A 26,464-nucleotide genomic window follows, 5' to 3' on the forward strand; every position below is an offset into this window, starting at 1 on the left:
AGGATTGAATATATTTCATTGCTAACTCTGTTGGTATTTACTATGATAATTCTGTCAATAAATTAATACTGAGAGAATTACAATTAGAATAAAATGAATTGAAAAAAAACCAAAAAATATGATAATGTATAATTTTTTATAGATGATTTTACCAACAAAATTACAATTAAATTAAAACAAGAAAAGTCAATACAATGATGTGTCATTTATACCAATAGAATTGATGACTGATTGATAGATGAAATAATTTTATCAGTAATTCTATCGGTAATAGTTAATATATAACTTGGTCGTCGACCCTCCCCTCCCATATTTCTCATTTCTTCCCTATGCACCTCCTATCTCAACACAACTCATCCATTTTTGACTTTTCCAATCACAACAATAATTTTATTGTGGATTTTTCATTTCAACATGGTTATGAAAGGAAAGACAAATGATAACATCAAAGCTAGAATAAATATAATGCTGTTTTGTCACTATAAGAATATGGATTTGGTTTATGTTGAGTCACAGGTTGCAAAGCCCAAAGAAAGTTTCGTCTTATACAAGAATACATAACTACTGGTATATGAATGACTGAAGAGTCTGTATTTTCTCGATGAACATGCTTCAAACATATCAAGGTTGGTTAATTTGAAGGATTGCAGATTGTATGGAATGAAGATCCATGATTGCCGCATGTTTATGCAAACACTCATTCTATTAACTTATCATGATTTATTGTCAAAGAAGATATGGGATGCACTCACGAAAATTAGTAATTTCTTTAGAGATATATGCTCCAGTAAATTGCAGACACAACACATTGAGAGGCTTGAAACGAATATTGTTGAGACAATATGCAAACTTGAGATTATATTTCTTCAATCAGTTTTTGACTTCATGAAGCATCTACCCATCCATTTACCGTATGAGACAAAAGTTGAAGGCTCAATCTTATATAGATGGATGTATCCATTCGAGAAGTTAGAGATTACATATGCAATGTAATCTTCAATATTGTTTTCATTGTTTTTGTTAATTGAAAACATTCGTTTTATTCCATACATTTACTTGTTCAACCTTAAAAAAAGATATATAAAAAAAAAAAACAAGACGCATGTTGAGGCATCGATATGTGAGGCTTTTACGTGTATTTTTCGTCTATAAAACCATAAGTGTTTTTTTTACCGTTAGAAATGAAATTATCAACAAACAATTTCCATTTGTGAATTTGCTAGTAAAATTATTGCTAAGGGAATGGTAGTGTAAATACTAACAAAAAATTTCATTGATAAAACTGTTAAATGTGGTAGTGCACGGGACATCAATTTCATTCTCATGATCTCTTCCTTGTTTTCTTCATTTAGGATTTCAAAATGCGGTAAAAGTTATAGACTTAAGTGGATAAATTACATGAGACCAAATATCAAGAGAGAAAAGTTCGGTTCATAGAAAGAGCAAAACATCATTCTACTGCATGCTCTTCTTGGAAACAGGTCATATGCCAGTTCCTATATATATGAACAATGAATCATAATATCCAACTTCACTCATTTAGCTAATATCATCGTGATGGATATATATATATTTCTAATGGTTAAAAAGGAATCAAAGACATGGCGATAATCCAATATCCTTATAAGTCTAAGTACATATAGATCTGACGAGTTGCTAGACTCAATATGCTCAGGCTTAGCTACATATTGAGTCCCAATGGATATAAAATTGACAATCTTTTTAGGCCCCTTATTAGGCTATAAAACTTCATTTATTTATTCTTATCATTCTTAACATTAAATGTTAAGTTCAAATATGCTTATCTTCCAACACCTCTAAGTCTATGAAAGTCTTCTAAGGACTTACAATATTTCCATCAACATTAATGATGTGTAAGAGATATTTATCTCTCATTAATAATATGTAAAGAATATTCATGCAAAGAATATACATCACTCGTTAAATGTTATCAGGAGAAAATGACACTTTAGCCCCTCCTGTACATTAAAGGATAAGATTCATAGGCTATGAATAACTTATGAATCCTTTAGATGTTAGGTCCACAATCTTTTCATTCTCAATATGTTTTAGCATACATACTTTTAGAGTTTTTTTCTTTCTAAAATATCATTGCATTTTTTCTCTAAAAAAATACATACTTAAGCATTAGAGAACCCCAAAGCCACTAAAAAGGATATTTTATAGGTACCAATCACTAGCCACCTTGACTTATCAGGCTCCAGGTATAAGCTACCCGTCATCTTAGTCAAGAAGAATGGATCAGATTGCTAAAATTAAGAGATTAACTGATTATCCAACTTATGAAACTTGCTCCTAAATTGTTTGGATATTTTGGGACATCATCACTAGCATTGTCAATGGAAACCTGATAAAAAAGCTATCATTTGTCCTTTTGGTATTGGTTTTTGACAATCTCAATCACTACCAATGATAGATGATCATAATACATTTGAGATGGAACATACCGTAGACTACTAAAAGGGTTTAACAACTTGTTTAGTTTGCTATTTTTTGGGTTTAAGGGTGTGTTTGACAAACACCGCTTAAACTTATTTTTGGTAATTTTATTACAAAGAAAAAAGAGTTTTTGCTAAACAAAACCTTAGAAATAATAAAATAAAATAAAAAAACATTTTCTTTATTTTTTCATATGTCTAAAAATTCTAAATTTTTTTAAGCATATCTTTTTATAAGAAAAAAAAATCTAAAATACTTTGACATGTTTTTTTAAAAAATATTGCATGGATTTTACAATAAGTTTGTAAAATTTCAAAGGATTTTGGCCTACATTTTAAAAATATCTAAAAAAAATATTTGGGATTTTAAAGTTATATATAAGATACATTCTTGATATTAAATAAAAAGATGATTTATTTTATTTTTTATGTTGGCATTAGAACAATTATGTTTTTAACCTGATAGGATAAGAATTTCATTACTAAGAAAGACTTTTCTTAAGCCCTAGATGGATCAACGATTAGAAAATACAATATTTCTTAGTTTATATGAGACAAATAAATATTGTAGCTTAATTGCCTAAGTGATATTTGAATAGACATCTTCTAACATAAAGTTGGAACTAGGGTTTTCAAGTTCTAAGGTTTTTAATATAAGATTATAATGAAAAAATAACACATCAACAATTTATACAGCTGTAAAAACCAACCTAAAGAAAACAATTTGAAACTAAGTTGAGAAAATAATTAAAATTTAAAAATAGTTAGGAAAATAATCAAAACTACAAAAAAAAAAAAAAAAAACATCTTCTAGACCTTATTTGAGGGTTTCTCCAACCTAGGTTATTGTAACCAACTAACTCTTTATAAAACTAGGTGCGTAGAACCTTCTATCCAAGTTGAGCTTAATCCAATATTTAGATCAAAGTTATGGTTCTTTTCGCCAGACTAGTCATTTGACGTGTCAAGATTTTTTTATTAAACTTTATCATATCTATATGATTCATAAATGCATTAGCAAGACATTTCATGTTGTCTTTGCAACTAGATCAAATTGGGTTACCAAGAGAGTTGCCATTAATATTGAACTTGATTCAACCATGTATAGGACGAATCCAAGAAACTTGATGAATATAGTGTTCACTACTGAGGAGAGGATTAACAAAAACACCATTTTTAGTCATTAAATACATAATGAACCTATTAAAGTTGAGTAGCTAAAGTTCCATAAATAAAAAGCTTTGCTTTCCTTTTTTGTTTTCAATTCAACTATTTTTTCTTCATTTCCCGCCCCCCCTTTTTTTCTATCAATTTAATATATTTTTTTTCTCATTTTAATCATCAGACTTTTTTTTTTATATATAGTCTTTTGAATTGCCTTTAAGCCTACCAAGTCAATTAAATCATGTCGATATAACTCCCACATAGTTTAATTTTAAAACCAGGATAAGCAAGAAGTTAAGTTAAAATGTATGTTTTATGTTAATTTCATCTTTATTTTTTTCAATTTCATCCTTATACTTTTTAAGTGGGTCACACTAAGTCATTTTATCCTCATGTTTTTTTAGCAGGTCACATCGGGTCATTTCATCCTTTTATTTTAAAAAAAAACTTGACTTGACATAGGCCCTGAGTCAATCAAGTAGTGGGTTAGCCAGAGTTTTATAGCAATGGTATTTTCAACCCTTAGACTTCAAAAAATATTATGTCATCCTTTATTTGGTACTTCAATGCTTTTTTTGTAATCTAACTTAAAAAAGCCTTTTTTTTTTTTATCAAGCTTTGAAATAACTTATGCTTGTTTTTATTTCAGTCCCATGAACAACTCTTGTTTTTCTTGTTTTGTATGGGAAAAAAACTCACCCACCTAGTTAGGGTATAGATAATGAAAAAAAAATTAAAAATAAAAGGTTGTTAATTCCAGTGGGGTGAATGATCTATATTGCGGATGTAGCATGTTTGTTGAGGTTTAATTCGAGTCTTTTTTTAGTCCTTATTTTAATTTAATATTTTTATTTTTAATTTCATTATTTAATATTGATTTGATTGAGGATTGAACATTGTAATTTGTTTTGGTTTGCTTTATTTATAGGGTTATGATATTTTCAGGATTTGGATCGTAATTTTAGATGATTAACTCAAGTTTACATAGGTTTAATTGATATATTGTCATCTCAATACTTTTTTATATATAAAAATATATTATTGGGTCAGATTTTAAATTCATGATAACATTTTAAATTTGTGATTATAATTTAATTTCTTTGTGTAGAAAAAAAACGCTTTGTAAACACTTGTAAATTCTTTCTTTTTTTGTTTTAGAAGAAATTGTATCCGGCGTGGCTAATGAGCTTCTATTGGTTGTAACTTGTAATGATTTGTAGAAGAAAATATATGATAAAATATAAGCAGAGACATCCATGGCCTTATTTTCTCATCTTTCTTTTCGATTAATAGTTATTCTGCTTTTTTTCTTACATGATATCTTGTAATCAAGATGTCTAGTTAGCCTTTATCAATAAAAGAAAAAAAAAAGATGTGTAATTTTCACGATCACGAAAAGCTATAGTCATCAGCTAGCTTGTCTTCTCTGGCTTTTCATTAATCTCGTGAAAGCCGAAAGGTTTCTTGACTTATTCCGAAGATCCTTTACCTTTCTTTTTATAATAATTTATATTTAATTGTTGCATAAACAAAGAATTGAATCAGAGTAGCTTTGTTTGTTTGCCAGCTTCATTAATTTCACGGGTCATTCTCAAAACTGCATATAAACTTGGCTGTTCTTGCTTGCTACACAAGCTCCCATCCTCACACAGCTTTTACTTAACTCAGTCCTGCTGTAAGGAAAAAGAAAACAGAAAATAATTTATTTCATACCATATCTGGTTATGTATTAGTTGCAGAAATGAAACTCACCACCAACCTCCGGTCAAATCCAAATGCTTAAAAACCCTAACAAAAAAGACCGGAATGATTAGCCATTATAGCTTAATCCAATATTTTCAAGCAACTAATTACTATCTTTGAATTCAAACAAGGGATCCTTGATAGAGTAACAACACTGTCAGGGCTCAGTGAAGACATCCCAGTTTATCGATTGCCACTTGAGCATTGGATGGCAACAGGAATTTTGAAAAGTCGTTGGAGGAGCTACGTGGAAGAACATTAGTGGTCCTTCGTTCGCTTTTTTGCAGGAGTTGTAATAATATTGGAAGGATTAAGAATTAAGGATGGATTATTGATTATTCCTCTTTATCTTGACAGCATTATAGGAACAGCCATCATGTCTCCATCCATGTCTTCACATGTAAACACTCAATACCCTCCAAACCTATGCCAAGAAGATTACTAATTTACAACATATACGTGTCACTTTATTTGCAATTATAAATCTGAACATGACTTTTTTGATTTTGGAGTTATATATAGATATACTTCTCTACATGACTTTCCACCATGCCTCAAGAATCTTGTTTCTTATTTCTTGAAAATTCTCAACTTTCTTTTTGAGCCCTTCAGCATCTTTTGACATATTCTTTAGGTTTTCTTGCTCGTTCTTTTTTGAAGAAGAGCTTGCTGGCTAGCCAGGGAGTTGATCGTGTATATATATATATATATATGGCTGATTCATATGATGAAGAGTGTGATTATCTTTTTAAAGCAGTTCTTATTGGAGACTCTGCAGTTGGGAAATCAAATCTTCTGTCAAGGTTTTCCAGAGACGAATTCCGGTTAGATTCTAAGCCAACTATAGGGGTTGAATTTGCTTACCGGAATATAAGAGTTGGTGATAAGCTCATCAAGGCTCAAATATGGGACACCGCTGGCCAAGAAAGGTATGCCTATCTTCTTCTTCTTCTTCTTTTCTATGATTTTGTCAGGTGACAGTACTCTTTTGGCATCGTGAATCGTCATTTTTTCCGATTAGTATAGATCATGTTTTCATATCTGAGATTTGCCAAGGTTGCGTGTCTGTGTGAAATTACATGATCATCTGGAAACCAGCCCGCCAGCCTCACCCTTTGAGTTTTGATGCTTGATGAAGAGATTCCAGCAGAATTAATTTGTAGTTAATTATCCAGCAGGATCTATAGCTAGCCTTTCAATCATATGAATCAACCAGAATATGAACACTGTTTATGATCATATGTGATCTGCTTTAATCTCCATTAAAATGCTAGCAAAGATGAAGATGTTTCCTACTTATTTGGGACCCGCATAATGACTTAAGAGCTCCATGTATCCTGTTCATCCTAGATTTTTATAATTATAGGGCAACGAAAAAGTAAATCCACTAGAGATTCATGAAAATAACGTTTATCGAATTACTTGCTGCTACAAAGTTCTACCTCTAAAACTAATGTGATTTGGATCCTATGACAACTGATGTATAATTTATAATTAATTTTTTAATATGATTAATCCTTAATCACCGAATCCTGTCTAATTAGTCAATCCAATAATTTATCAATTTAGAATTTATTTAAAATCTAACTTGAATTAAATTTTATTTTAAATTGATTTGAAAATTAACACAATCAAATTTATCGTACCTAATTAAAAAATTAACATAATCTATTAAATTTAATTTATCCAAATTACCTATTTAAATTTAAGTGAAACTAGAAAGAATAACTTAAAAAAAATTAATTTAATATATTTAATTTTTTATTTCTAGATTAAATTTTTTATATTTCTAGATTATTTTGATGTATTAATATTAAAAATAAATTTTTTAAAAATAAAAAATACATATATTATTTTAATATATTTTTAAATAAAAATATTTTAATAAAACAACTTATATCACAATATCTAATTGTTTCACAGTATGGTTGTAGTTGTTTTTCAAATAACTTTTCGTGGCAAAATATATATTTTTTTATTTTTTAAAATTTATTTTTGACATAGCACATCAAAATAATTTGAAAATATTAAAAATATATTAATTTAAAATTAATAAAAAAATTAAATTAAATTAATTGTTTTCAAAAATACTCTTCCAATCTCCTATCCAAACCGTAATGATTCGGTGCAGATATCTGCCCCACGAAACTTCCTTTGGTGCTATCAATAAGAACAGGTGTAAGAAATTATTCCATCCTAACCCTGCACGTCACTACAAGCATTAATTTTTCTTCATTTTCATCATCTTCCTCTCTCTGTTCTTGCAACTCAATCTTGTCTATGGAGAATACTGTACATGATATTATATGGGCTTTAGCAATTAAAGATGCATATGATCTGGGCTGTCTGTCTTAAATGGTGGAAGTAAGATCCAACCATCCATTATTTAGGTTTAGGTACAAACTGATTCAAGAATATCACCTTATTTAAAACAAAAAATGGAAATAATTTCACTTGCTGCAGGTTTAGAGCTATTACCAGTTCATACTACCGTGGGGCTCTAGGTGCGTTGCTGGTTTATGACATTACAAGGAGAGCAACGTTCGACAATGTGAAAAAATGGTTGCGTGAGCTAAGAGACTTTGGTAGCTCAGACATGGTCGTCGTTCTTGTCGGAAACAAATCTGATATAAGTCATCTTAGAGAAGTTGATGAGGATGATGGTAAGAACCTCGCAGAGACCGAAGCTTTGTATTTCATGGAAACATCAGCGTTGGAGAATTTGAACGTGGAGGAAGCTTTCATGCAAATGATCTCCAGAATCCATGAAATCGCAAGCCAAAAAAGCTTGGAGGCGAAGAAGAATGAAACAACAATCTCTACCATAAAGGCTCTTCCGGTAGGAAAAGAAGTGATTAATATCGATGAAGTATCTGCAACTAAACAAGCTAGTTATTGCTGTTCATATTAATATTTATGGATAGATAACTAGAGAAATTAAAGTTTTGGAAAATGCTTCTCAAGTTGTTGATTTTACATTTGATGTATCATTATTTTTATTTTTTTTTACATTTTCTTTTCTTTTCTTTTCTTCTTTCATTTGTTTGATAGTTAATTCGGTCATTAAGGGACAATTAATGATAAGCAAAATATTGATGATGATGATGGTGTCGATGTATTAGCACAAAATTTAGACTTCTCTTATCACTTCTTTGACAGATTGTTGTATATTTGTGAATATTCCAACTCTTTAATAGCCTTTTTATAATTTCATAATATATTAAAAGATTATTAGTCGGTTTTGTGTGTTTAGTTTGGAGGTGTAATGGGTTTTTTTTAAATACATAACTCTTTTAAAGCATAAATCACACCTCATAAAAATAAAAAATACATGCTTTTTATGTGAATTCAATTAAAAAACATCTACCATACCTCCAAACCAAACACCCCCAAAGGATATTACTTGCGGCAAAGTTGAAAATCATGCCTTATCAAGAATTAGCGATTTCATCACATTAAATTACTTTTTTTTAAGAAAATTATTGTTCATTTATATTAGAACACTATTTTTATAATAGTGTAATTCTTACAAAAAAAATATTAATATTTAAACTATATATTAAGGGATAAATAGTTTTTTTACCGTGATGTAATTGTTTTTTTTTATCAAATCGTACAAGGGCAAGCAAGTTTTTTTATTCTTTATATACTAGAAAATTACATGATTGCCCCTCAAGTAAAGAAAAAAAAAGCATTTTAGTATTTTTAAAATATATTTTTTCAATAAAAAAAATTACATAGGATCCCCCTGTTTTGCTTCTACTTATGGACTAAAACAAGGGGATCCAATGTCACCTTACCTTTTTATTCTTTGTATGGAGAAGTTGTCTTGCTTCATCACCCACCGACAGTGTCTGAGAATGTATGACAACCGGTGCACATATCTCCTAGGGGTCCTGGAATCTCTAATTTTTTTTTTTTTTTAATTTTTTTTTCTTTTGCTAAAGGCTCATAATTCCCAGATAAGACTTATCTCAAGCATCCTCTCTGTTTCTTGCAGGGCATCTGGGCTTAAGGTAAACTATGAGAGAAGTCTAGAGCAATGTGCTCTAGAAACTTGACTGCAATGAAAAAGAATAAATGCATTCACATTTTTATTGCATTTCAATCAAAACCTAAAAAATAACTAGAAAAAAAGACCATAGAAGTTAAGCACCTGGGCTAAAAAACATTACGCTCGTGTGCCTGATTTTATTTATTTATTTAAAAAATAAATAAATAAATATCGCATCATCTTTTGGTCTAAATTCTTGCTATTAAAGCAATGGTTGAAGAGTTAGGCCAGAGTATTTTGGAACCAAAATAATATTTTCCCATCTATTTTCATTTAATGTGACACATTATTACACCTTAAAAATCCAAATAAGCCGATTTATAACCTCAAAACCCCTAAATTAGTTAAAAAAAAACATAAAATTAAACCAATTAAAAAAAAAATTCTTTCTTAACCTTGGTATACTGTTTTTTGGTGAAATGAAAGATTAAAAAAAAAAAACATACATAAATGACACTCCTCTTATCAAAATGAACACATTTAAACTAAATTTGGCTTCTTCTTTTTTCCCCTAAAACTTGGTTAATCAACAACCTTTTCTCTTCTTCATCATTTTTCATGACTCTTTCTCCTTATAAATTTGAGGGATTAAAACATCAAAATCTCAATAAACAAAAAAAATGAAATGAAAACAAAAATTTAAGTTAACTTGGGTTAACCTATTAATCTTATGATCATGGACACAAAATTGAAATAAACCCATAATTAAAACACGACAACCAATTTCCAATAAATCAAATATTGAAGAATAAAAATAAAAAAAAAATCAATTTTAAAAAAGAACCTAAAAAAACTAAAATCAACCTATGTTAACTTTTGAAATTTTTGATCCCATAGAAGAAAAAGCCTAAAAAATAACAAAATAAAAATTTATATTGATAAAATATTGAGGGATAAAATTGAAAAAAAAAAACAACAAAAAATAAACCACAACAAAATAAATAACAATAAAAAAAAATAAGGACAAAATTTTATATAAAAAATTTAAAATTAAATGCTAAGGGATGAAATTAAAAATTAATTTTTTTTTCAAATTTTTCCTTCCACATTAAATTGTTTAAAATCAAGCTTTATAGTTTTACTCGGTTTACTTTGTATAGGATTGTCTTTGTATCATAACCAGATTGCAGATTTAACATGTTAATTTGGATAGATTCAAACCAGGTTTTCTAACCTTTTAATATTTTCATTTTCTTGTCAATTTATATATTATCATTGCATCTTTTTATTTATATTATTTAAATTAATCAAATTTATTAATTTTATTTGAGTCATCTTTGATTTTTTAGCTTTTATTAACACTTATGTCTTGTTAATATCTTTTTTAAGTTGAAAAAAAAAAGGTTAGTCCATGGCACAGCACAAATCCTAACCAGTTCAATAATTAAATTTTTTTTCAAGTAAGATCTGGATCGACAATAATAAAATAAATCTTAGGATTGAACAAGAAATAGATAATCAGAAATCAAACCCTCTTATTATTATTTTAGATATTTTAGTACATGTTTTTGATATTATGGTATATAATATTTTTTAAAAGTGATTTTTACTTAAAAATATATCAATATATATTTTTTATTTTAATATTAAAATCTCAAAATTATTAAAATTATTAATAAAATATTTTTAAAACAAACATGTTTTCTAAACATAAATAAGTATGATTAACTCTAAATGGTGTAACTTAATTGGTTAGGCTCTAGGTTTATTCTCTAGATATTATTAATTTAAATTTTATAATTTTTTAAATTATTAAAAACTTATATAATAATTAATTTTAAAATTTATAAGATTAATCAAGATATATACCATACAAACTAACTCAAATAAAAAAAAACGCAATACCGGAAAGGCAGTTCTTTCGACTCTCACCTCTCTTGTATCCAATATCCACCTGTTTCTCTCTCTCTTGTCTGAAACGTTACGGTGTCATAATCCCCACACGTGCCAACTCAATTTACATTCTACTCTCACGTGCATAAAACCACAACAATCACACCCCGGTCTCCTTTCCATTCCTCACAGACCACACCTTCTCTCCACTAATCGTCACGCTTCACTACAAACCACCCTCACATATCTCACCTACCCGTTACATTAGCTTCACCTCTTCAACAACACCTCTATCCCTTCTCCCCATTTTTCTTCGCTTCTCTGCAAATCAAAATTTTATGCGTTTTGCTAAAATGCGTCTTGTGCGTAAATCACAGCCTTACACTCACTAATTTCAACTCCAAACAAACAACAAAGAGAGAGAGAGAGAGAGAGAATGGCGAATTGGATCTCTTCAAAACTCAAAGTCGCCGAAACCTTCTTTGAACAGGCAAGCCAAATTCCTCTTTTCTCCTCTCTTTTTTCTTTTTTCACTAGCCAAACAGATCATCATCATCTTCATCGTCATCATTATTATTTAGGTTTTATTTTCAATGTCATTGTGCTGCACTGCTGCTGTTATTCCAGTTTGTTTTTTTTTTATTTTTTTGGATGATAATTAGTTATTTTTTTCTGCTTTCTTTTTTGGTGATCAACGGTTCAGATCGATCAGCAAGCAGCAGAATCTTTGAAGAAGAACGAACAGCACCGATCTGACGATGATCAGAAATTTGATCTCCCAGCGAAAGCCGGGGGTTCTCTGTCTTTAAAGGATCAATTAAAGAAGAAAACACTTGAATTTAACAATGAATACAACGGAAAATTGAATGCTGATTTTGCTATTAATAAGAATAAGAATAATGTTGTTAATAACAATGTTATTGGTAGTGTCAATGATAAGGAGGTTTTGAATGTCCCCAAAATTTCTCCCAAACCTAGGGCAACGCTTACTGATAGTGACTGGACTGAGCTCCTTGGTACTCCTCCGAGTCAGAATGCAAGTTCGCCTAATCGTAGTAATGGGGCACCTGCCATTCGTGGGTTGAGAAAGGAGGGTAGGAGGCAAGGGAGTTTGATTTCGAATTCGTCGGTGGTCGAGGCGAAAAGGAATCAGAAAGTTAGGGGTAATAACGATAAGAATAACAGTGGGGTGACATCAAAGAGATTGGATTTAAAGTCGAATGGGAAACCAAGTGATGGAGAGGAGTCTGGCTCATCAGCTAGGTCCTCAAGTGTTGAGTTGCCAAGTGATGGTAAGGTTATGGATGGGACAGGACTGGAGCAAAATAAGAATGTGGGTGGTGAGGTAGTTGGAGAAAGGAAGGATGAGGGAAGTGAAGAAAATGGCGGGCGTGTTGAAAACAAGGATGCTGTGGAAGGGGACGTTTTGCATGTGGCAAATAAGAATCATGCTTTGCTTTCTGCACCGGAGAAAATAGATGGGATATCTGATGTGAAGAAGGGAGTTGGTGATGTTTATGGTCGCTTGAAAAGTACTGTGAAAGGGAAGCAGGGAACTCGGGCTGCATCTAGAAGCTCTGTCTCGGATGATTTGAAGAAAAATTATTTGACTAGCGATGAGAGCTCTGATTCAGATAGTGATTCGGGTTCATCATCTGATTCTGAGAGTGAACAGGAGAGGGAGAGAAGGAAGAAGATTTTGGCTGAAAGAGCAGCAGCTAAAGCTGTGCAGGCCATCATAGAGCGGGAGAATATGGTTGCCAGATTGGAAGGGGAGAAGCAGAGCTTGGAGAAAATACTTGAAGAACGAGCAAAACAACAAGTACAAGAGGTAATACTAGGCATTCACTTTGCTCTTATAGTTGATTTTTTTTCTTTATTGTTAGTGTAATTTAGATCATGATATATTTGATTGGAAAGAATGGGCCTTTAAGAATCCTTTGTTTTGGATTTGATGCATGACCAAAATCACGTATCATTCTCTTGATTTTAGTAAAGTAAACAAAAAAATTACAGTCAATTTTCTACGTACTACCTGCTATACACATGTTATTGCTGAACATCGATGAAAATAATAGGACAATGGATTGAGCTGAACAAATCAACTGGAATCCATTCTATTTATAATTCTGTTGAGAAAGCGAATCTATCCAACCTAATGATTAAAGTGGGTGGAGAAATCTTCAAAAATACTGTCCAGGGTGGCTGAAATTGCTAGTACTAGCCTTCCTCCCTGTCAAGATCGCCCCAGATCCCACTTCTTATGCAGCAAAAACTCTAAGTTCCAAAATTTAAAAGTTGTAAGAGATGAGCAGCTATTTTTTTTCCCCTTGGCTCCCTAGCTGTTTTTTTCCAAGAGCCTTAGTATCCAGTCTACCCATCTGACCTAGCTCATTTCAAGCTTCAAGAACATAGACCAAGCTGAAATTTCACTTATAGGGGTGCTGATAACTTTTTGATTGTGCTTGCATTGGCTTAACACTGGGTCAGGTTTTGCTTTCCACTTATCTTTCAAAATACCGAAGTCTCTAAGACAACTTTAAACTAAGAATTTGCTATAAGTGACATGGTCAAGTAAGACAATGCAAACCATATTGGTGGTCAGTGCTTTTGATTCTTACCATGTGATATTTACATTTGTAGAATTTAAACTTTTATCAACTTATCCTTTCTTTCAAGCAGTAATTGTGTGATGATTTCTTCTTTCTCTGACAGGCTTCAGAGCTTCAGACAACTACAATGGAAACAATGGAGGCTGTTGACTTAGAAAAGCAGAAACATAATAATACTAGAATGGAAGTTCTTTCCCGATTGGCTAAACTTGAGGTAATTAGCCTGTTTCATATGCACTTTAGATGTAGCTAGACTGGTATTTTTTTCTATATCCTTTGAATTTTTTAATAGAAAGCATGAGTATTTTTTGTTAATTTAGTTGTCTCTAAAGAACAATGTGATTGCAGACTACAAATGCTGATCTTGCAAGATCCCTTGCTACTGCACAGAAGAATCTTGAACTAGAGGTATGATGGACTTCTAATTCAAGTGGTTGGGTTATGATTGATCTGCCTTCCTTTTCATTCAGAATTTGGTTTGAGATATTCTGTCTGTTTTGAATAAATTGCATTCTTTCCAAATGGAATAACAGTAGAAGAAAGTTTATTAACTTCTATTTTTGATACTTTGCTGTATAATTCTACCATGTTTAATTATAGCCTTTTTCCCTCTTGAGTTCTGATAAATGCCTTTTATTCTAGTTTGGCATGCTATTTTGTTAAGGGACCATGTGCAATGCTAGCCTTAGCTGATTATATTTTGAAATTTTCTTGATGTATATGGTACAACATGTATGCACATAATAATTCTATTTATTTTTATTTGTATTTTGTTGACTAGATTAATCAGGTGGCAGAACTTCGACAACAATTTGAATTAAAAGAAGTGGCTCTTGAAGGTGTGCACGCTTGGATTATGATGTGATTATTTTAATGAACCTGCTATGTATCTTGTATATGGTCCTTTTATGTTTCAATCAGTTCTTGAAAAAAGTGGGGTTAAGCATTTGAAATAGAGATAATGTTAAAGCATGCATCAGCAGTCTTTACAGTCAATTCATTATGGGATAATTGGAGGAAAGAAAAAAACGTTTGTAAATGTTGTTGTCAGGATGTAGATCTCAATAAACCAACATTCTGAAGGTTTATGAAGTCGAAATGTGCTAGGCACATGTTAGTGTTGGAAGTTAAGTCAGTTGCTGGACTTGGGTGATAAATTCCTTGAACTTCTTTTACAGGAATGGAATGTTAGGTTTGAGGTGCTAGGAACGTGCAACCAAAATAGTATTAACTCTGAAGTCTGGAGTTAATCAGTAACTGGACTTGCAGAAATTATATTTAAGTTTGTTATTGGTTCTGATAAATAATGAATTGATTGTAACCGACATGAAAGAAAGGATGCAGTGTGCACAAGAGCGCCAGAGAAAGTCAAATTTAAAATATCAACAAATTGTAGAACAGAGTCGTCTTACTTTCTTTGGAGAAAAACCTAAGAATATAGTTTCCTACAGATTATGTATTTAGCTCATGAACCTTTACCTCAATCCCTCTAATGGATACTTCTGTATTCTTGTTTGAGTTTGAAGGCAAGAGTGATTAATGACCGGGTACTTTGTCTCTTCTTAATCTTGTTCATTAATGTAAGCATCACTCTCAATATTAATGTGACACTTATTATTAAACTGTTCACTCCCCACTATCACAGAACTCTGACAGGCTCCAAATTTTCTTTCTTTTTTCAATTTTCAACCGTTGCCCCTTTAGCTGTACATTTTGACTCCTCTAGTTTAGAAATTTCTGGTGAACAAATTGTCAATTCACAAAATGGAAACTTATTGAGAACTTTTTCTTCTGGCTTTATCGGCATAAATCATGTGTTAATTAGATAACAAGAATACAAAACATTAAAAAGCTTGAGCTTTTCAGTTGTGGATGAGATAGTGGCACTGCAAATTGATCTCAACCAGCACAAATATGATACCATAAATTGATTATTTGCATTTAACCAATTTGTGATCTTCATGGATATCAAGGATAATTTGATCATTAAGATGAAGTATATCTTGCATAAAATCACTTTATAATGCACATATGAATTGTTGAGTCTCCTTTTCTCCTTGTAGAACTCAGGAGGAGGATCTCCAAGACTCACCAGACTGAAACATATCTAAACCAGGTGAGTCACATTCTTCCTGTGATCATATTGGTGCACAAATAAAGGTTATGGAGGATCCTACAGTCCTTCTACAGAGTTATATGCTTTATCTGGTTCTTATTAAACTCTTTTCACCAACCCAGCCAGTTTGTAATCAATTTTGTGTTAATTTTGGAATTTTGTAGGCTGCAGCTTCAAAAGGAGTTCAATTTGAACGAGAGATTCTTGAGACAGAGTACTTGTTCCTAATTGATAAAATTCAAAGATTGGAAGACAAGGTTAGCTGTCATGTTTCAACATAAAGTAACATTTCCAAGTTGTCAACTTGCTCTGTATTTGTGACATCTATAAGTTAATCAACTTCTTGTTGTCCCTCTGTTTTTGTTTTTGTTTTTTTTTTAAATACTCTTGTGTTTTTTAAATTCCTGAAGCTTATCATATTTAAGTGCCAACTTTCAGTCTGTATTCCTGATTTGCATTTCGTTTGAAAATAATTTGCCCAGAACTTGTGTGCATGTAATTAAGAAATAGAAAAATTATTAGAGATTATCCTTTTGCATCAGTGCAAAGCTTAATTAAACATGGAAGATCCTGAGCTTGATGCTCTTGCATTCACTCTGATATTTGGTAACAAATGTTTAGCAGTAAAACCTCATTGTTAATTATTAAGGTCTCAATTTTGTATCCTAACCTCATTTTTCGATGCTGCAAGACAATTTTGATCTTTATCCATACAATCAGTTCCCAATAGCTAAGCTACAGAAATGATGATCATAATTTACTTATATGGCTGTGGACTTTTTTGATATATTATATCTCAAGCAATTTTTTGGATGATTTTCTGTGGTATGCTGGCATGTCCAGCTGATACATTCCCATGCCAGGTTACTTACCTGCATAAGTTTTACATGTCTATTTCAGGCAAAGAAGCTAGAAGCAGATATTGAGATGACAAGAAAGGAGATGGAGGATCCGACAGAAGTAGAAATTGAGCTCAAGAGAAGGCTTGGTCAGTTAACTGACCATTTGATTCAGAAACAAGCCCAGGTTTGTCTTTCAATTTCAAGTCAATTGTAGTGGCTGGGTCTGCAGTTTTTTGTCAATTCTAGTAACTGGGATGTGCAGTTTTTCTCTTCTTTTGGTCTCCCAATTGAGTCATTTTATCCAAGGATTTCTAATATTGATGTTTTGAAATAAGAATTTTAGACTTCGATTCTTTCTCATACAGCTACCGAGCTTTGTAATTTAGTTATTCAGGGCATTATTTCTTAGTCATGAACTCGTCAATTTCTAAAAGATCAATGTGAGCTGCCTTATAAAATAAGATTGGAGCTCTTCCAGACATTTTTATTTCATCTTATGATCTAATTAGACAGTCATTCTCTGAAACTACGAGTAGAATTCAAGAAAAAAGAGTTGATTGTGTGGGAATACTTTAGGAAGTGTATGGCGGCATCATGTTCTGACTTCTGACAAATAGAACAACTTTTCTGTTGTTTACATAGATTAGGCAGAATTTTTTTTTTTTGTAAATGATATACTGTTTGAAAGGACTTACTGGTTGCCAATTCATTCATCTTCAACTAGTTCTTGGTTGAAACTTCCACAAGTAGCATTGACCCTATAGCAATGTATTGGTTATTCTATTCAAAAGTCTTGAGTTAATAACTTCACTTCTCTCTGCCATGATCTATTGAGTTGTTTTGAGTCAACAAGTGAAAGACAGCCACGTCCTTTTGAGTTGTCAAGTGTCAATTTCAACTATGTATTCTCAGTTCTGCGTGAAGACAAAATTTTGACATTGATTATTCATCCAGGTTGAAGCGCTCTCCTCGGAGAAGGCCACCATAGCTTTCCGAATTGAGGTATGTTTACAACTTGGAATGATTGGCAGTACTACCGGCAACAGGAAAAAAAAATCTAATGGATTTTTGTGATTCGCTATTTATGCTGCCATGCACTTTCAGGCTGTTTCAAGGTTGCTAGACGAAAATAAGTCGGTGATGAATTCAAGTAATTTGGAATCAGGAAAATGGGCAATTTCCGACTCAAAGTTGAGGCCAATGTTTGAGGACAAAATCCGCGCTGGAAGGAAACACTTGGGATCATTGGTTCAGCAGTTAGACGCTATTTTCCTTGCTGGTGTTGTGTTTCTAAGGAGAAATCCAACAGCAAAATTGTGGTGTCTGGTCTATCTTTTATGCCTTCACGTTTGGGTCATTTACATTCTTATGGCACCCTCCCAATCATCAAATGAGGGCAGATCTGGTGCTGTTTTTTCGCTGGAAAATCTCAACAATACTGCAGGGGTGTGATTGTTTGTGGTGTGTGTATATATATTATATATTTTCCTCAGCTTTTTTGAGAGGTCTTGTATTACCCAGTGTTAAAAGCACTACATTGCTAGGGATGTAATGATTCATGTATAAACAAGAAAAGCAATAAATATATCAACGCAAAATTCCTTTTTATTTTTTTTATTTTAATTATTGAAAGAAACATGAAAACCTCGAAAAATCCACAGCTCTTAAGAAATAAGGTTGATTTGCAGAGTTCATGATTGCATGGAGCAAATGAAGATGCTAATAAAAGAAATCTCATTGCAGCTAAAAACAAAGAGATGTAAAGAACTAATATATTTTAATAAATAAAGCGAATCTACATGAGAGAGGCCTATTCTTTTGGAAATTGTTGTGGAAGGGCTCCCCAATTTACACGCCAATGTATACCCTACTAATTTAAAATAAAACGAGACATCGATTATTGTATAGGTCGTGATGTGCCAAGAAATATAATACCTATTATATAATTATAAAAAATTGTTATTAATCCATATAGTTTTTTTTATATATACAAATGCTTTTTTCTTATTTTATTTTAATTTTTTTAGATAAAATTGGGAAATTTAAAGATCTCTTCGAGGGCGACACTTTTATCAAGTAATGAAATCCTTCGATCACTACCTGAAATTGTCATGCACTGCTTCTTAACCTTTTCTTTTGGGTATAATTTCAAGGGAACGCAATTCAATTTGTGTTTCCAAAAAATTCAATTTTTTTTTTTGTTAAAATTAAATGTGATTTGTACTTTTTAAATTATTTTAATGTGTTAATATCAAAAATTATTTTTAAAAAATAAAAAAATATCATTGGCATGTATTTCGGCACGAAAAGTTATTTAAAAAGCAACCGTTACTACACTGTCAAACACGCTCTTAAACAACTGCGGTTAAATGACTGTTTCATCATTTTTAAAATGTTTTTAAATCATTTTCATGTATTCATATAAATATTTAATTTAATATATATATATATATATATATATATATATATATATATATATATATATTCGAGTAAAAATACACTTTAAAACACAACTTTTACCGCACATGCAATAAAAATAAAAAAATAATAATAAAAAGGGCATTAGCAAACATAAATATAAGAAATCAGCATTGATTGTGGGAAGGAAACTCAGTGGACAGAACAGTAGAGGTGGAGACATGTTTCAGGCAGGAGAGAAAATCAACCGACAGCTAGTAATAGAAAGAACATGGCGTCTATGTAGCTTAAACAGCTATAACTATTCCTAGTACATTAAAGTTACCAAGACAGGGCAGATTCCCTGTTGAACTTCTAGCCAATCTTCGATCCATCGCTGCCTCCACCTTGTCTTGTTCTATTCCTTGCATATACGGAGATTGCTTTAGAAACATTGCAAATTTGAACGGAATAATGTCTACTTGCAAAATAAGTTTTAAGGTGCAATGGCATCAAAAACTTGAAGCATCACCACAATATTATCAACCTAACAATGTCTACTTTCACTCAACAAGCACTACACATCTAACAACGTGATTTTTTTCTCTTTCAGGCAAAAACACAAGTATTTTACAAGAGTTGAATGAACTTATTTTGATAGCAAGCAGGGGATTTTTGAAGCAGAAGCAGAGAAGCATATAGCTTACGATGGAGCGAGGTAGATCACAATCAGACCAACAAAATAAATATTCCCGGTCCATCTCCAATATATATGCAGTGCAAGTGTAGTCATTGTTTTACCAGATCAAATCCACATGCAGAAATCTTAGTTCAGTTCATTTGCTTCTCAACATCGACTATATTTGCTTTTAAAAAAAAAGGATCAACATGAAATGGAAATGGTTCCAAGGTAAGTAAAAGAAAGGAGGCCAAAGAAAAATGGAAGACAAGTCTCCGTCCAACAGAATGAAAAGAAGTAACAGTCAGACAAAGACAACAATAGTAGGCAACAGAGACAATGGTTGAAATGGAAGTACAAAGGAGCAAATTTTATCTCCCAGCAGTTTCACACGTTCAATTCTACATGCATTCCTATCATAACATGTTGGAATTACTTCTTGGAAAATGCACATCACAATTCATGAACAACCCATTAATAGAAAGGTGGATTTGTCGATTACATGCCAGAACAGAAATAAAAACAAAAGAAAAATTATATTGGTGTCTCACCATGTTGACCCCTCTTCTGGAAAATTACGACTGTAGAGAGGAAATTCAAAGAGGAAAACAGATTTGAACCATGACGGTATGCTCCTGTACACTGCTTGGGGCAGTGGAATTAGAGGGCTGAAACAGGAGTTCAGTCAGCTAGTTTATCCTCCAGATTAGTTGAAAACAAAAACTGGCACTAAGAGAAAACAAACTTAACCTGGTTGTCCTTTTATATGCCCTGTATGCAGCCACGTTGCCAAATTTCTTGTCAGCAGATTGCTGTTCACATAGTTGTGGATAGTAAGCATTTTAAAATGTCAAAATGAAGTTTCAGCAATAACATTTGAGGCAGGAAGAGCAAACCTCAAGCAATGGTATGCCACTGACAAAAAGAAGCAACAATGTGAGAAAGATTGGCCCAAGGACCACCAGCCACTCAGCACCTTCCAGTACAGGTGCAGAAGCCACAAAAATACCCCACCAAAGGAGAATCTGAGCATGACATTCAATAAGGTTTGGCTTGTCATGACGAAATAAGATCAAAGCAGATCAAGTAAATCTTTGGAGTATGTGAAACTTATGAGACACCTGTTCCAGGAAAAACTCAGCTGAAACAACTTCAGGTTACTTACTACTCACAAAATTACAAAGTTAATAATTCATGAGGTGCAATTTTTTGCGAGCCATGAGCACAATAATAGTGAAGGCTCGTATTTGTGATATGTTTCTTGTTTATCCAAATCGAACAACCAGCACATTTAATAAAGCCAATAGAGGTATTGACTGAAAACTATGAGGTTTAAGTTGAATATTTAATCACATTCAGGTACTTGCCAAGGTAGTGAAGTTGAATATGAAGGGCATGCACTGAAACAGTGAAGTTTGCACTCACAAACTGTAACCATTAGAACAAAGAGCATATTTTTCTAAAGTTGTCACAGGAGCAGCACCGCTTGATTTCAACAAGCATTAAAAAAGCATCACGCTGCTCTGCTTTCTAAATTACCCAACATTGGTGAGAAAAATGCAGGACAAACCTCGCCAAAATAGTTTGGGTGACGAGATATATTCCATAATCCAACATTGCACCATTTCCCTCTGTTTTCTGGAGCATTCTTGAATGTCAGTTTTTGTTGATCAGCTGTAGCTTCAACTGAAACACCAACAGACCACATAATCCAGCCAATTATGTCTGCAGCCTGAACGGAAGGATCCCTGTCAATTCCATTAACCACTGTTACAGGTAAACTCACAGTCCACACCCAGACAGCCTGCAGTGAATAATAAGAGGATAGAAACGAATGATTCACCTCTCAAACATCAAACCATACCCGACAAGAATTGAGACATGAATATCATTTATTTAAAAAGAAGATGAAGAATCCTCAAAAACCTGAAATATCCAGAAAACAGCTAATTTCCCCAAGTTACTACGCATTTCATCAAAACGTCTATCCTCCCCCCACTGCAGAATCCTGTTCACAACATTACACAAATACAGTCAATCAATTTCAATATACTATTATCCAGTATCTCATGAAGCTAGTAAAGGCAACCACGTAATGTCTGAGTGGCAAATTGATTAGGGATTTTAGTATCAAGCAAACCTCATCTCATCTCATGCAACTCAAAACTTCTGAACTGAAATAATAGTATGTCGTAGAATTGCTTATAGAATTTAAAAGCACTTCCGTAGAATATCATGTCATTAGTACCTCAGTAACAGGAACAGTCCCAGGCGAAGACCCCAAGATACTACAAGGAAACTTAAGACTACCTGAAATACAGAGCAGAAAAATCATAAATGTGGAAGGTTACACGCTAAAAAACACAGGGCAGGATCAGAGTAAATATTAAGTAGCAAGCAATTGAATTTACAGTAGCAATGCAAACAATATTTTCCCAGAAGAAATTGCAGAAGGAAAGAAAGCTAGAGGTTTACAAACAGGAATGTGGAATCCATGTAGCTAATCACTTCAAATCAATCAGCCTATCAAATTCCTGTATTATATCATACAAGATGTGCTAAATAAAATAGGTGACTCCTTATACCTTGCTAAACTCGCATCACTAGGAGTCTTGTTAAAGCAATTCTCAGCATACATGTCTGTACATGCGTGTAATCGAAGGACAACAAGATTTTTAGTAAAGTTGAAAGGAAGAAGGATATAAACAATAAAATCCCATTGAACAAGACGTGGATAAAGGGTTATATAATGCTCTGCTAATCACATCATCAACTGAGTTTAGGATTATCAAAGACTCCAGCCGAGTCTTGGGGCATAATAACAATTTCATCAGTCAAAGAGTAATACAACAGTGTTAAAATAATATTATAAGCTCAGGAGGAGAGACATTTACCTGTCTGAAATGCCATGTCCCTTTCAAAACCAGAGTCAACACAGCTAGTATAATAAAATTTGTGCTTCCTGATATAAGGAACCAGAATCAATTTCCACAAATATTACAAAAGTTGCCAACAACAAATTAAATCAACAAAGTTGATGATATCAATTTATTCATCAATTCCTTCCAGCAAATTCTCAAGGAAAGTTGGGAAATTAAAGTCTAGAAAAGTAACAATACCGGCAAAGTCAGTGACTTTATCAAACTTCAGAAGGGCAGTGATAACGAAAAACAGCAGTTGGTATCCCACCTATAAAACAAAATAACAGCAATGTTCACAAAAAATTAAGGCCACCATTGAAGGATGGAAGATAGATAGATAGATAGGGAGGGAGGGAGGGAGGGAGAAATTTACAGTGACGATGGCAGTGAGTGCTAGAAAATGGGAGTCTAAAACGGTTCCCATTTTGAGGGGATTACGTTGTACTTCTCTATAGTTTTGTTCGATCTATAAAGACTGATTTTTTCAGTTTGTTGACTTCATTTGTCAGCTTCATTTATGCTTATGGGGTGTCTCTTCTTTTACTTTCTCTTGCCATAAAAATGTGTGGATGATAAGAGAGAGGTATTATGGGGTTGGGATTTGAACACCGTTTTTTTTTTTTGCTTTTTTTAGCATTCAAAGTTTTCAATTCATTCCATTTTCCTCTCTCATTGGGCTTTGGCGATGGGAACATTTCAAACTAACCACTTTTTTTTTTTTTTTTTTGTATTTTTAATTTCCTTTCATTTCCAACTGCTTTATATATAATTTTTCCATGATAAGATTATAGTTTATAAATTCCTGAGGTGACTAGTTCGGGTTTTAGATTTTAATCAGGTTATCAGATTTTAATAGGTTATGGGGTTGTTCGAATCAATTTTTTTTTTTTTAAAAAATCAAAATAATATTATTTTAGTTAAAAAAAAACAAAAATCAAAGGGTTGTAATTTGATTAACCTACCCGGTTATACTTGATTTTTTCTTTTTTTTTTAACCCAGTTCTATTTCAGTTCCGGATCGGTCAGGTCCCAGATCGATCCATCAAGTTGAGCCGAGTTTCAAAATTATGGATAAGATTATCCTAAAGTCATTTTCACTTAAACTAAGTTTCTCTTGATGTAATTTTAAGACAAAACTTTCATGTTAATCTAAGCATATTTAGAAAATTTCAATAAGTTTTATCATTGTTTCTAAGATTTACGTGATAGAATTTAAACTTCCTATAATCCATAAGAGTTTCCCAAAGGTTCTGATGAGACCCCCCTTGCGCCATAAGCCCATAACTAATGAAAGCTAAAAGGAAATCCCAATATTTTCTTCACTTTTGCATGCCTACTCTCATTTTTCAAATTAATTATTAACTGTAAAGTAAAAAAAAAAAGTTATTTGTGTTTTTTAAAAAAAAATTATTTTTTAATATTAAATTATTTTTAATTGAGTTATTATACTTTAATAATACAAATTAATCTGGTTTGACTTTACTCATTTTTATATCATATTTTTAGTTAAAATTTTTATAAATTTCATCTTTTAATATTGGGTTCGACAAAGATAATTGAAAATTGAGTTTCATAATATTTTTTTTATGATCTCTATGAAATTATATCAGTTTTATGATCAAAGTCACAGATTTTCCAGGTTAATCAAGGTTAAATCAAATTATTATTATTTTTTTCATTCTATGAAGTTATATTAGTCTAATGACCTGTGTCATGGATTTGACAGATTGATTCGAGTTGTTTTTTATGTTTTTTTTAATTTATTTATTTTTTGATCTCATCTTTTAATATTGGGTTGATTAGGGATTGAAATTTGTAATTTTTTTTAATTTTTTTTTTCATGAGGTTATCTCGATCTTATGACCTGGGTCACAAGTTTGACATATTTAATTCTAGTTGCTTTTTTAGGTTCTTTTTTAATTGATCTTTTATTTTTTTTAATTTCATCATTCAACATTAAATTGATTGGAAATTAAGCTTCATAATTTATTTTAATTTATTTTCTATGAAATTATCATAGCATCATAACTTAAGTCACAGATTTGACATATTAACCGGTGATAATCCAAGTCAATCTAGTATGTTGTTATCTTATTTTATATATATATATATATATATATATATATATATATATATATATCATCTTGAAATTGTTTTTAGTCAAACTATGTTTTTACAGTTGTAAGGGTTTTTTTTGGACCCGCAAAACAACTTCTAAAATATATTTTTTATTTAGAGAAAAATTAATCCTGTCCATAACATAATACAAATGATTATGTAATTTCTTCAAAAATCTCCAATCACACATCTTTTGAATATAAAAAATTGCACAGGAAAGTTTATCACTTTCTTTTCTTTTTTGTTGTATATGATTAGTCAATTGCGGGTTATCCATCCAAAATGCCAAAAGAAAAGGACAAATGGGAATCAAAATGAAAGTATTATCAATGAACATCCATCTGCTTTTCCTTGTTTCGGACCCTTAATTCATCAAGGAGCAAAACCGAATTCTGTTCCTCCATGCTTTTTGCCTAGTTGAAGGAAAGAAAACAATCAGAAACTTGAGACAACAAATAGCCAAGTTACTATCTTCCCCTTCTTTGCTCTCCTCATCATTATTTCCATTATCTTCAAACACTAAATCATTCTTCTCGTCATCAAATTCATTTCGAGAACCTGTAACTTGAGGGAGGTTGACTCCATTATCAGAGGAACAAAGTTTCGGAGATTCACAGAACTACCATGGATTAAGGTGAAGAAATTTTGCGTGGACTAAACCTCCATCCTTGTTTCAGTAGCATGACCAAACCCATCCCATGCGCCATCTTTTTTCCCACAACGAGACTGCCAATTTCTCCAACGCATCCTCTGACTTTGGAAACCTCCAGAATTTTGCAATCACTCTACGTACTTCCTTGCATAAAATATGCATCAGGAAGCTTGATAGATAGGTGCAGCAGAAGCTACGGACTTGGCTTTGGCAGCAGGGACAATACAGAATGTGTTGTTTGGGAGGGCCAAGATGTACATTTTCATTTTGGTTGGGGTGGCTATTACATTTTCAAAATGTGACTTATTTGAGAAGTTTCAAAGAATAAGGGGAATATTGAAGTTTTTTGTAAACTTGGGTGAGGCGACACGGCCACCCCCATTCGTCCCTGTTTCACAGCATCAGAAAATAGCTTTGCATCCTTTGCCTCCGCAAATATCTGCCTTTCTGGACCTGTGGAAAAGTCAAGTTAGTCCCAAATAAGCATTGAGAGCTTAGACCTAATGTGTATAAGCTCCATCAAATAAACCATGGCCATTCTTACACAAGTTCAAGACTTTTTACTGAAGAATATTGACTTGTGAAAGTTGAATTGCTGGCCGCTAAGATCCTTCTCACTGCAAGGGATTTAGGGTCCAAAATACGCTTCTCAGAACAATTCTACGTTGCCCGACGAGTCACCTAGATGATTGACTTCCAAAATGCTGGCGACAAGTTTTTTTCCCCTGGGATCATTGCGCTTGCTGTCTTGTCTTTATGGCAGCAGGAAGTTCACGTCATTTTTTAACTTGCCTCGGCTTCCATGGCCAAAAAAAAGGTTTACAACTACTGACTTGCTTCTCCAGTTCATGAAATTTCTGAGATGCAATGTATC

General features: G+C 32.2%; 3 protein-coding genes across 5 annotated transcripts; 2 read left to right on the forward strand and 1 right to left on the reverse strand.

Annotated features, from left to right (window-relative positions):
- The first annotated feature begins 5,734 nt into the window (after positions 1-5,734).
- Positions 5,735-8,377, forward strand: LOC118050966 (ras-related protein RABA6a). 2 transcript variants are annotated; one of them, XM_035061455.2, is made up of 2 exons: positions 5,735-6,295; positions 7,836-8,377. In XM_035061455.2, exons 1-2 carry the CDS (start codon positions 6,078-6,080, stop codon positions 8,275-8,277), a joined length of 660 nt encoding a protein of 219 aa, XP_034917346.1. In that variant the 5' UTR covers positions 5,735-6,077; the 3' UTR covers positions 8,278-8,377. The 2 variants fall into 2 exon arrangements, with proteins under 2 accessions (XP_034917346.1, XP_034917344.1); XM_035061453.2 differs by having other exon boundaries at positions 5,747-6,295; positions 7,830-8,377.
- Positions 8,378-11,523: 3,146 nt separating this feature from the next.
- LOC118050967 (golgin candidate 2) lies at positions 11,524-18,437 on the forward strand. The gene is made up of 10 exons (XM_035061456.2): positions 11,524-11,743; positions 11,957-13,084; positions 13,969-14,079; positions 14,214-14,273; positions 14,647-14,704; positions 15,929-15,981; positions 16,146-16,238; positions 16,882-17,007; positions 17,778-17,825; positions 17,928-18,437. The coding sequence occupies exons 1-10, from the start codon at positions 11,690-11,692 to the stop codon at positions 18,273-18,275; spliced, it is 2,079 nt and encodes a 692-aa protein (XP_034917347.1). The 5' UTR covers positions 11,524-11,689; the 3' UTR covers positions 18,276-18,437.
- A 948-nt stretch (positions 18,438-19,385) lies between these two features.
- Positions 19,386-23,398, reverse strand: LOC118050968 (uncharacterized). Of its 2 annotated transcripts, none has more exons than XM_035061458.2 (10): positions 23,194-23,398; positions 23,019-23,088; positions 22,794-22,861; positions 22,148-22,209; positions 21,826-21,907; positions 21,470-21,703; positions 20,796-20,924; positions 20,650-20,711; positions 20,451-20,567; positions 19,386-19,638 (listed from the first exon to the last, which is right to left on the reverse strand). In XM_035061458.2, coding segments are annotated over exons 1-10 (876 nt in total). In that variant the 5' UTR covers positions 23,245-23,398; the 3' UTR covers positions 19,386-19,637. The 2 variants fall into 2 exon arrangements, with proteins under 2 accessions (XP_034917349.1, XP_034917348.1); XM_035061457.2 differs by having other exon boundaries at positions 19,386-19,644.
- Positions 23,399-26,464: the final 3,066 nt, after the last annotated feature.

This window comes from Populus alba, chromosome 15 (assembly GCF_005239225.2).
Source record: "Populus alba chromosome 15, ASM523922v2, whole genome shotgun sequence".
Classification (NCBI taxonomy): Eukaryota; Viridiplantae; Streptophyta; class Magnoliopsida; order Malpighiales; family Salicaceae; genus Populus; species Populus alba.

What these genes read in the sequence shown, in the direction of transcription:
- LOC118050966 (XM_035061453.2), top strand. Translation starts at nt 6,078, where the DNA reads ATGGCTGATTCATATGATGAAGAGTGTGATTATCTTTTTAAAGCAGTT. An exon ending in GACACCGCTGGCCAAGAAAG is followed by an intron (nt 6,296 to 7,829) that starts GTATGCCTATCT and finishes CACTTGCTGCAG; the next exon opens with GTTTAGAGCTATTACCAGTT.
- LOC118050967 (XM_035061456.2), top strand. Translation starts at nt 11,690, where the DNA reads ATGGCGAATTGGATCTCTTCAAAACTCAAAGTCGCCGAAACCTTCTTT. An exon ending in CCCGATTGGCTAAACTTGAG is followed by an intron (nt 14,080 to 14,213) that starts GTAATTAGCCTG and finishes ATGTGATTGCAG; the next exon opens with ACTACAAATGCTGATCTTGC. An exon ending in CTGAAACATATCTAAACCAG is followed by an intron (nt 15,982 to 16,145) that starts GTGAGTCACATT and finishes GGAATTTTGTAG; the next exon opens with GCTGCAGCTTCAAAAGGAGT.
- LOC118050968 (XM_035061457.2), bottom strand. Translation starts at nt 23,244, where the DNA reads ATGGGAACCGTTTTAGACTCCCATTTTCTAGCACTCACTGCCATCGTC. An exon ending in GGACATGGCATTTCAGACAG is followed by an intron (nt 22,210 to 22,793) that starts GTAAATGTCTCT and finishes TCTGTATTTCAG; the next exon opens with GTAGTCTTAAGTTTCCTTGT. An exon ending in ACCCAAACTATTTTGGCGAG is followed by an intron (nt 20,925 to 21,469) that starts GTTTGTCCTGCA and finishes TGTCATGCTCAG; the next exon opens with ATTCTCCTTTGGTGGGGTAT.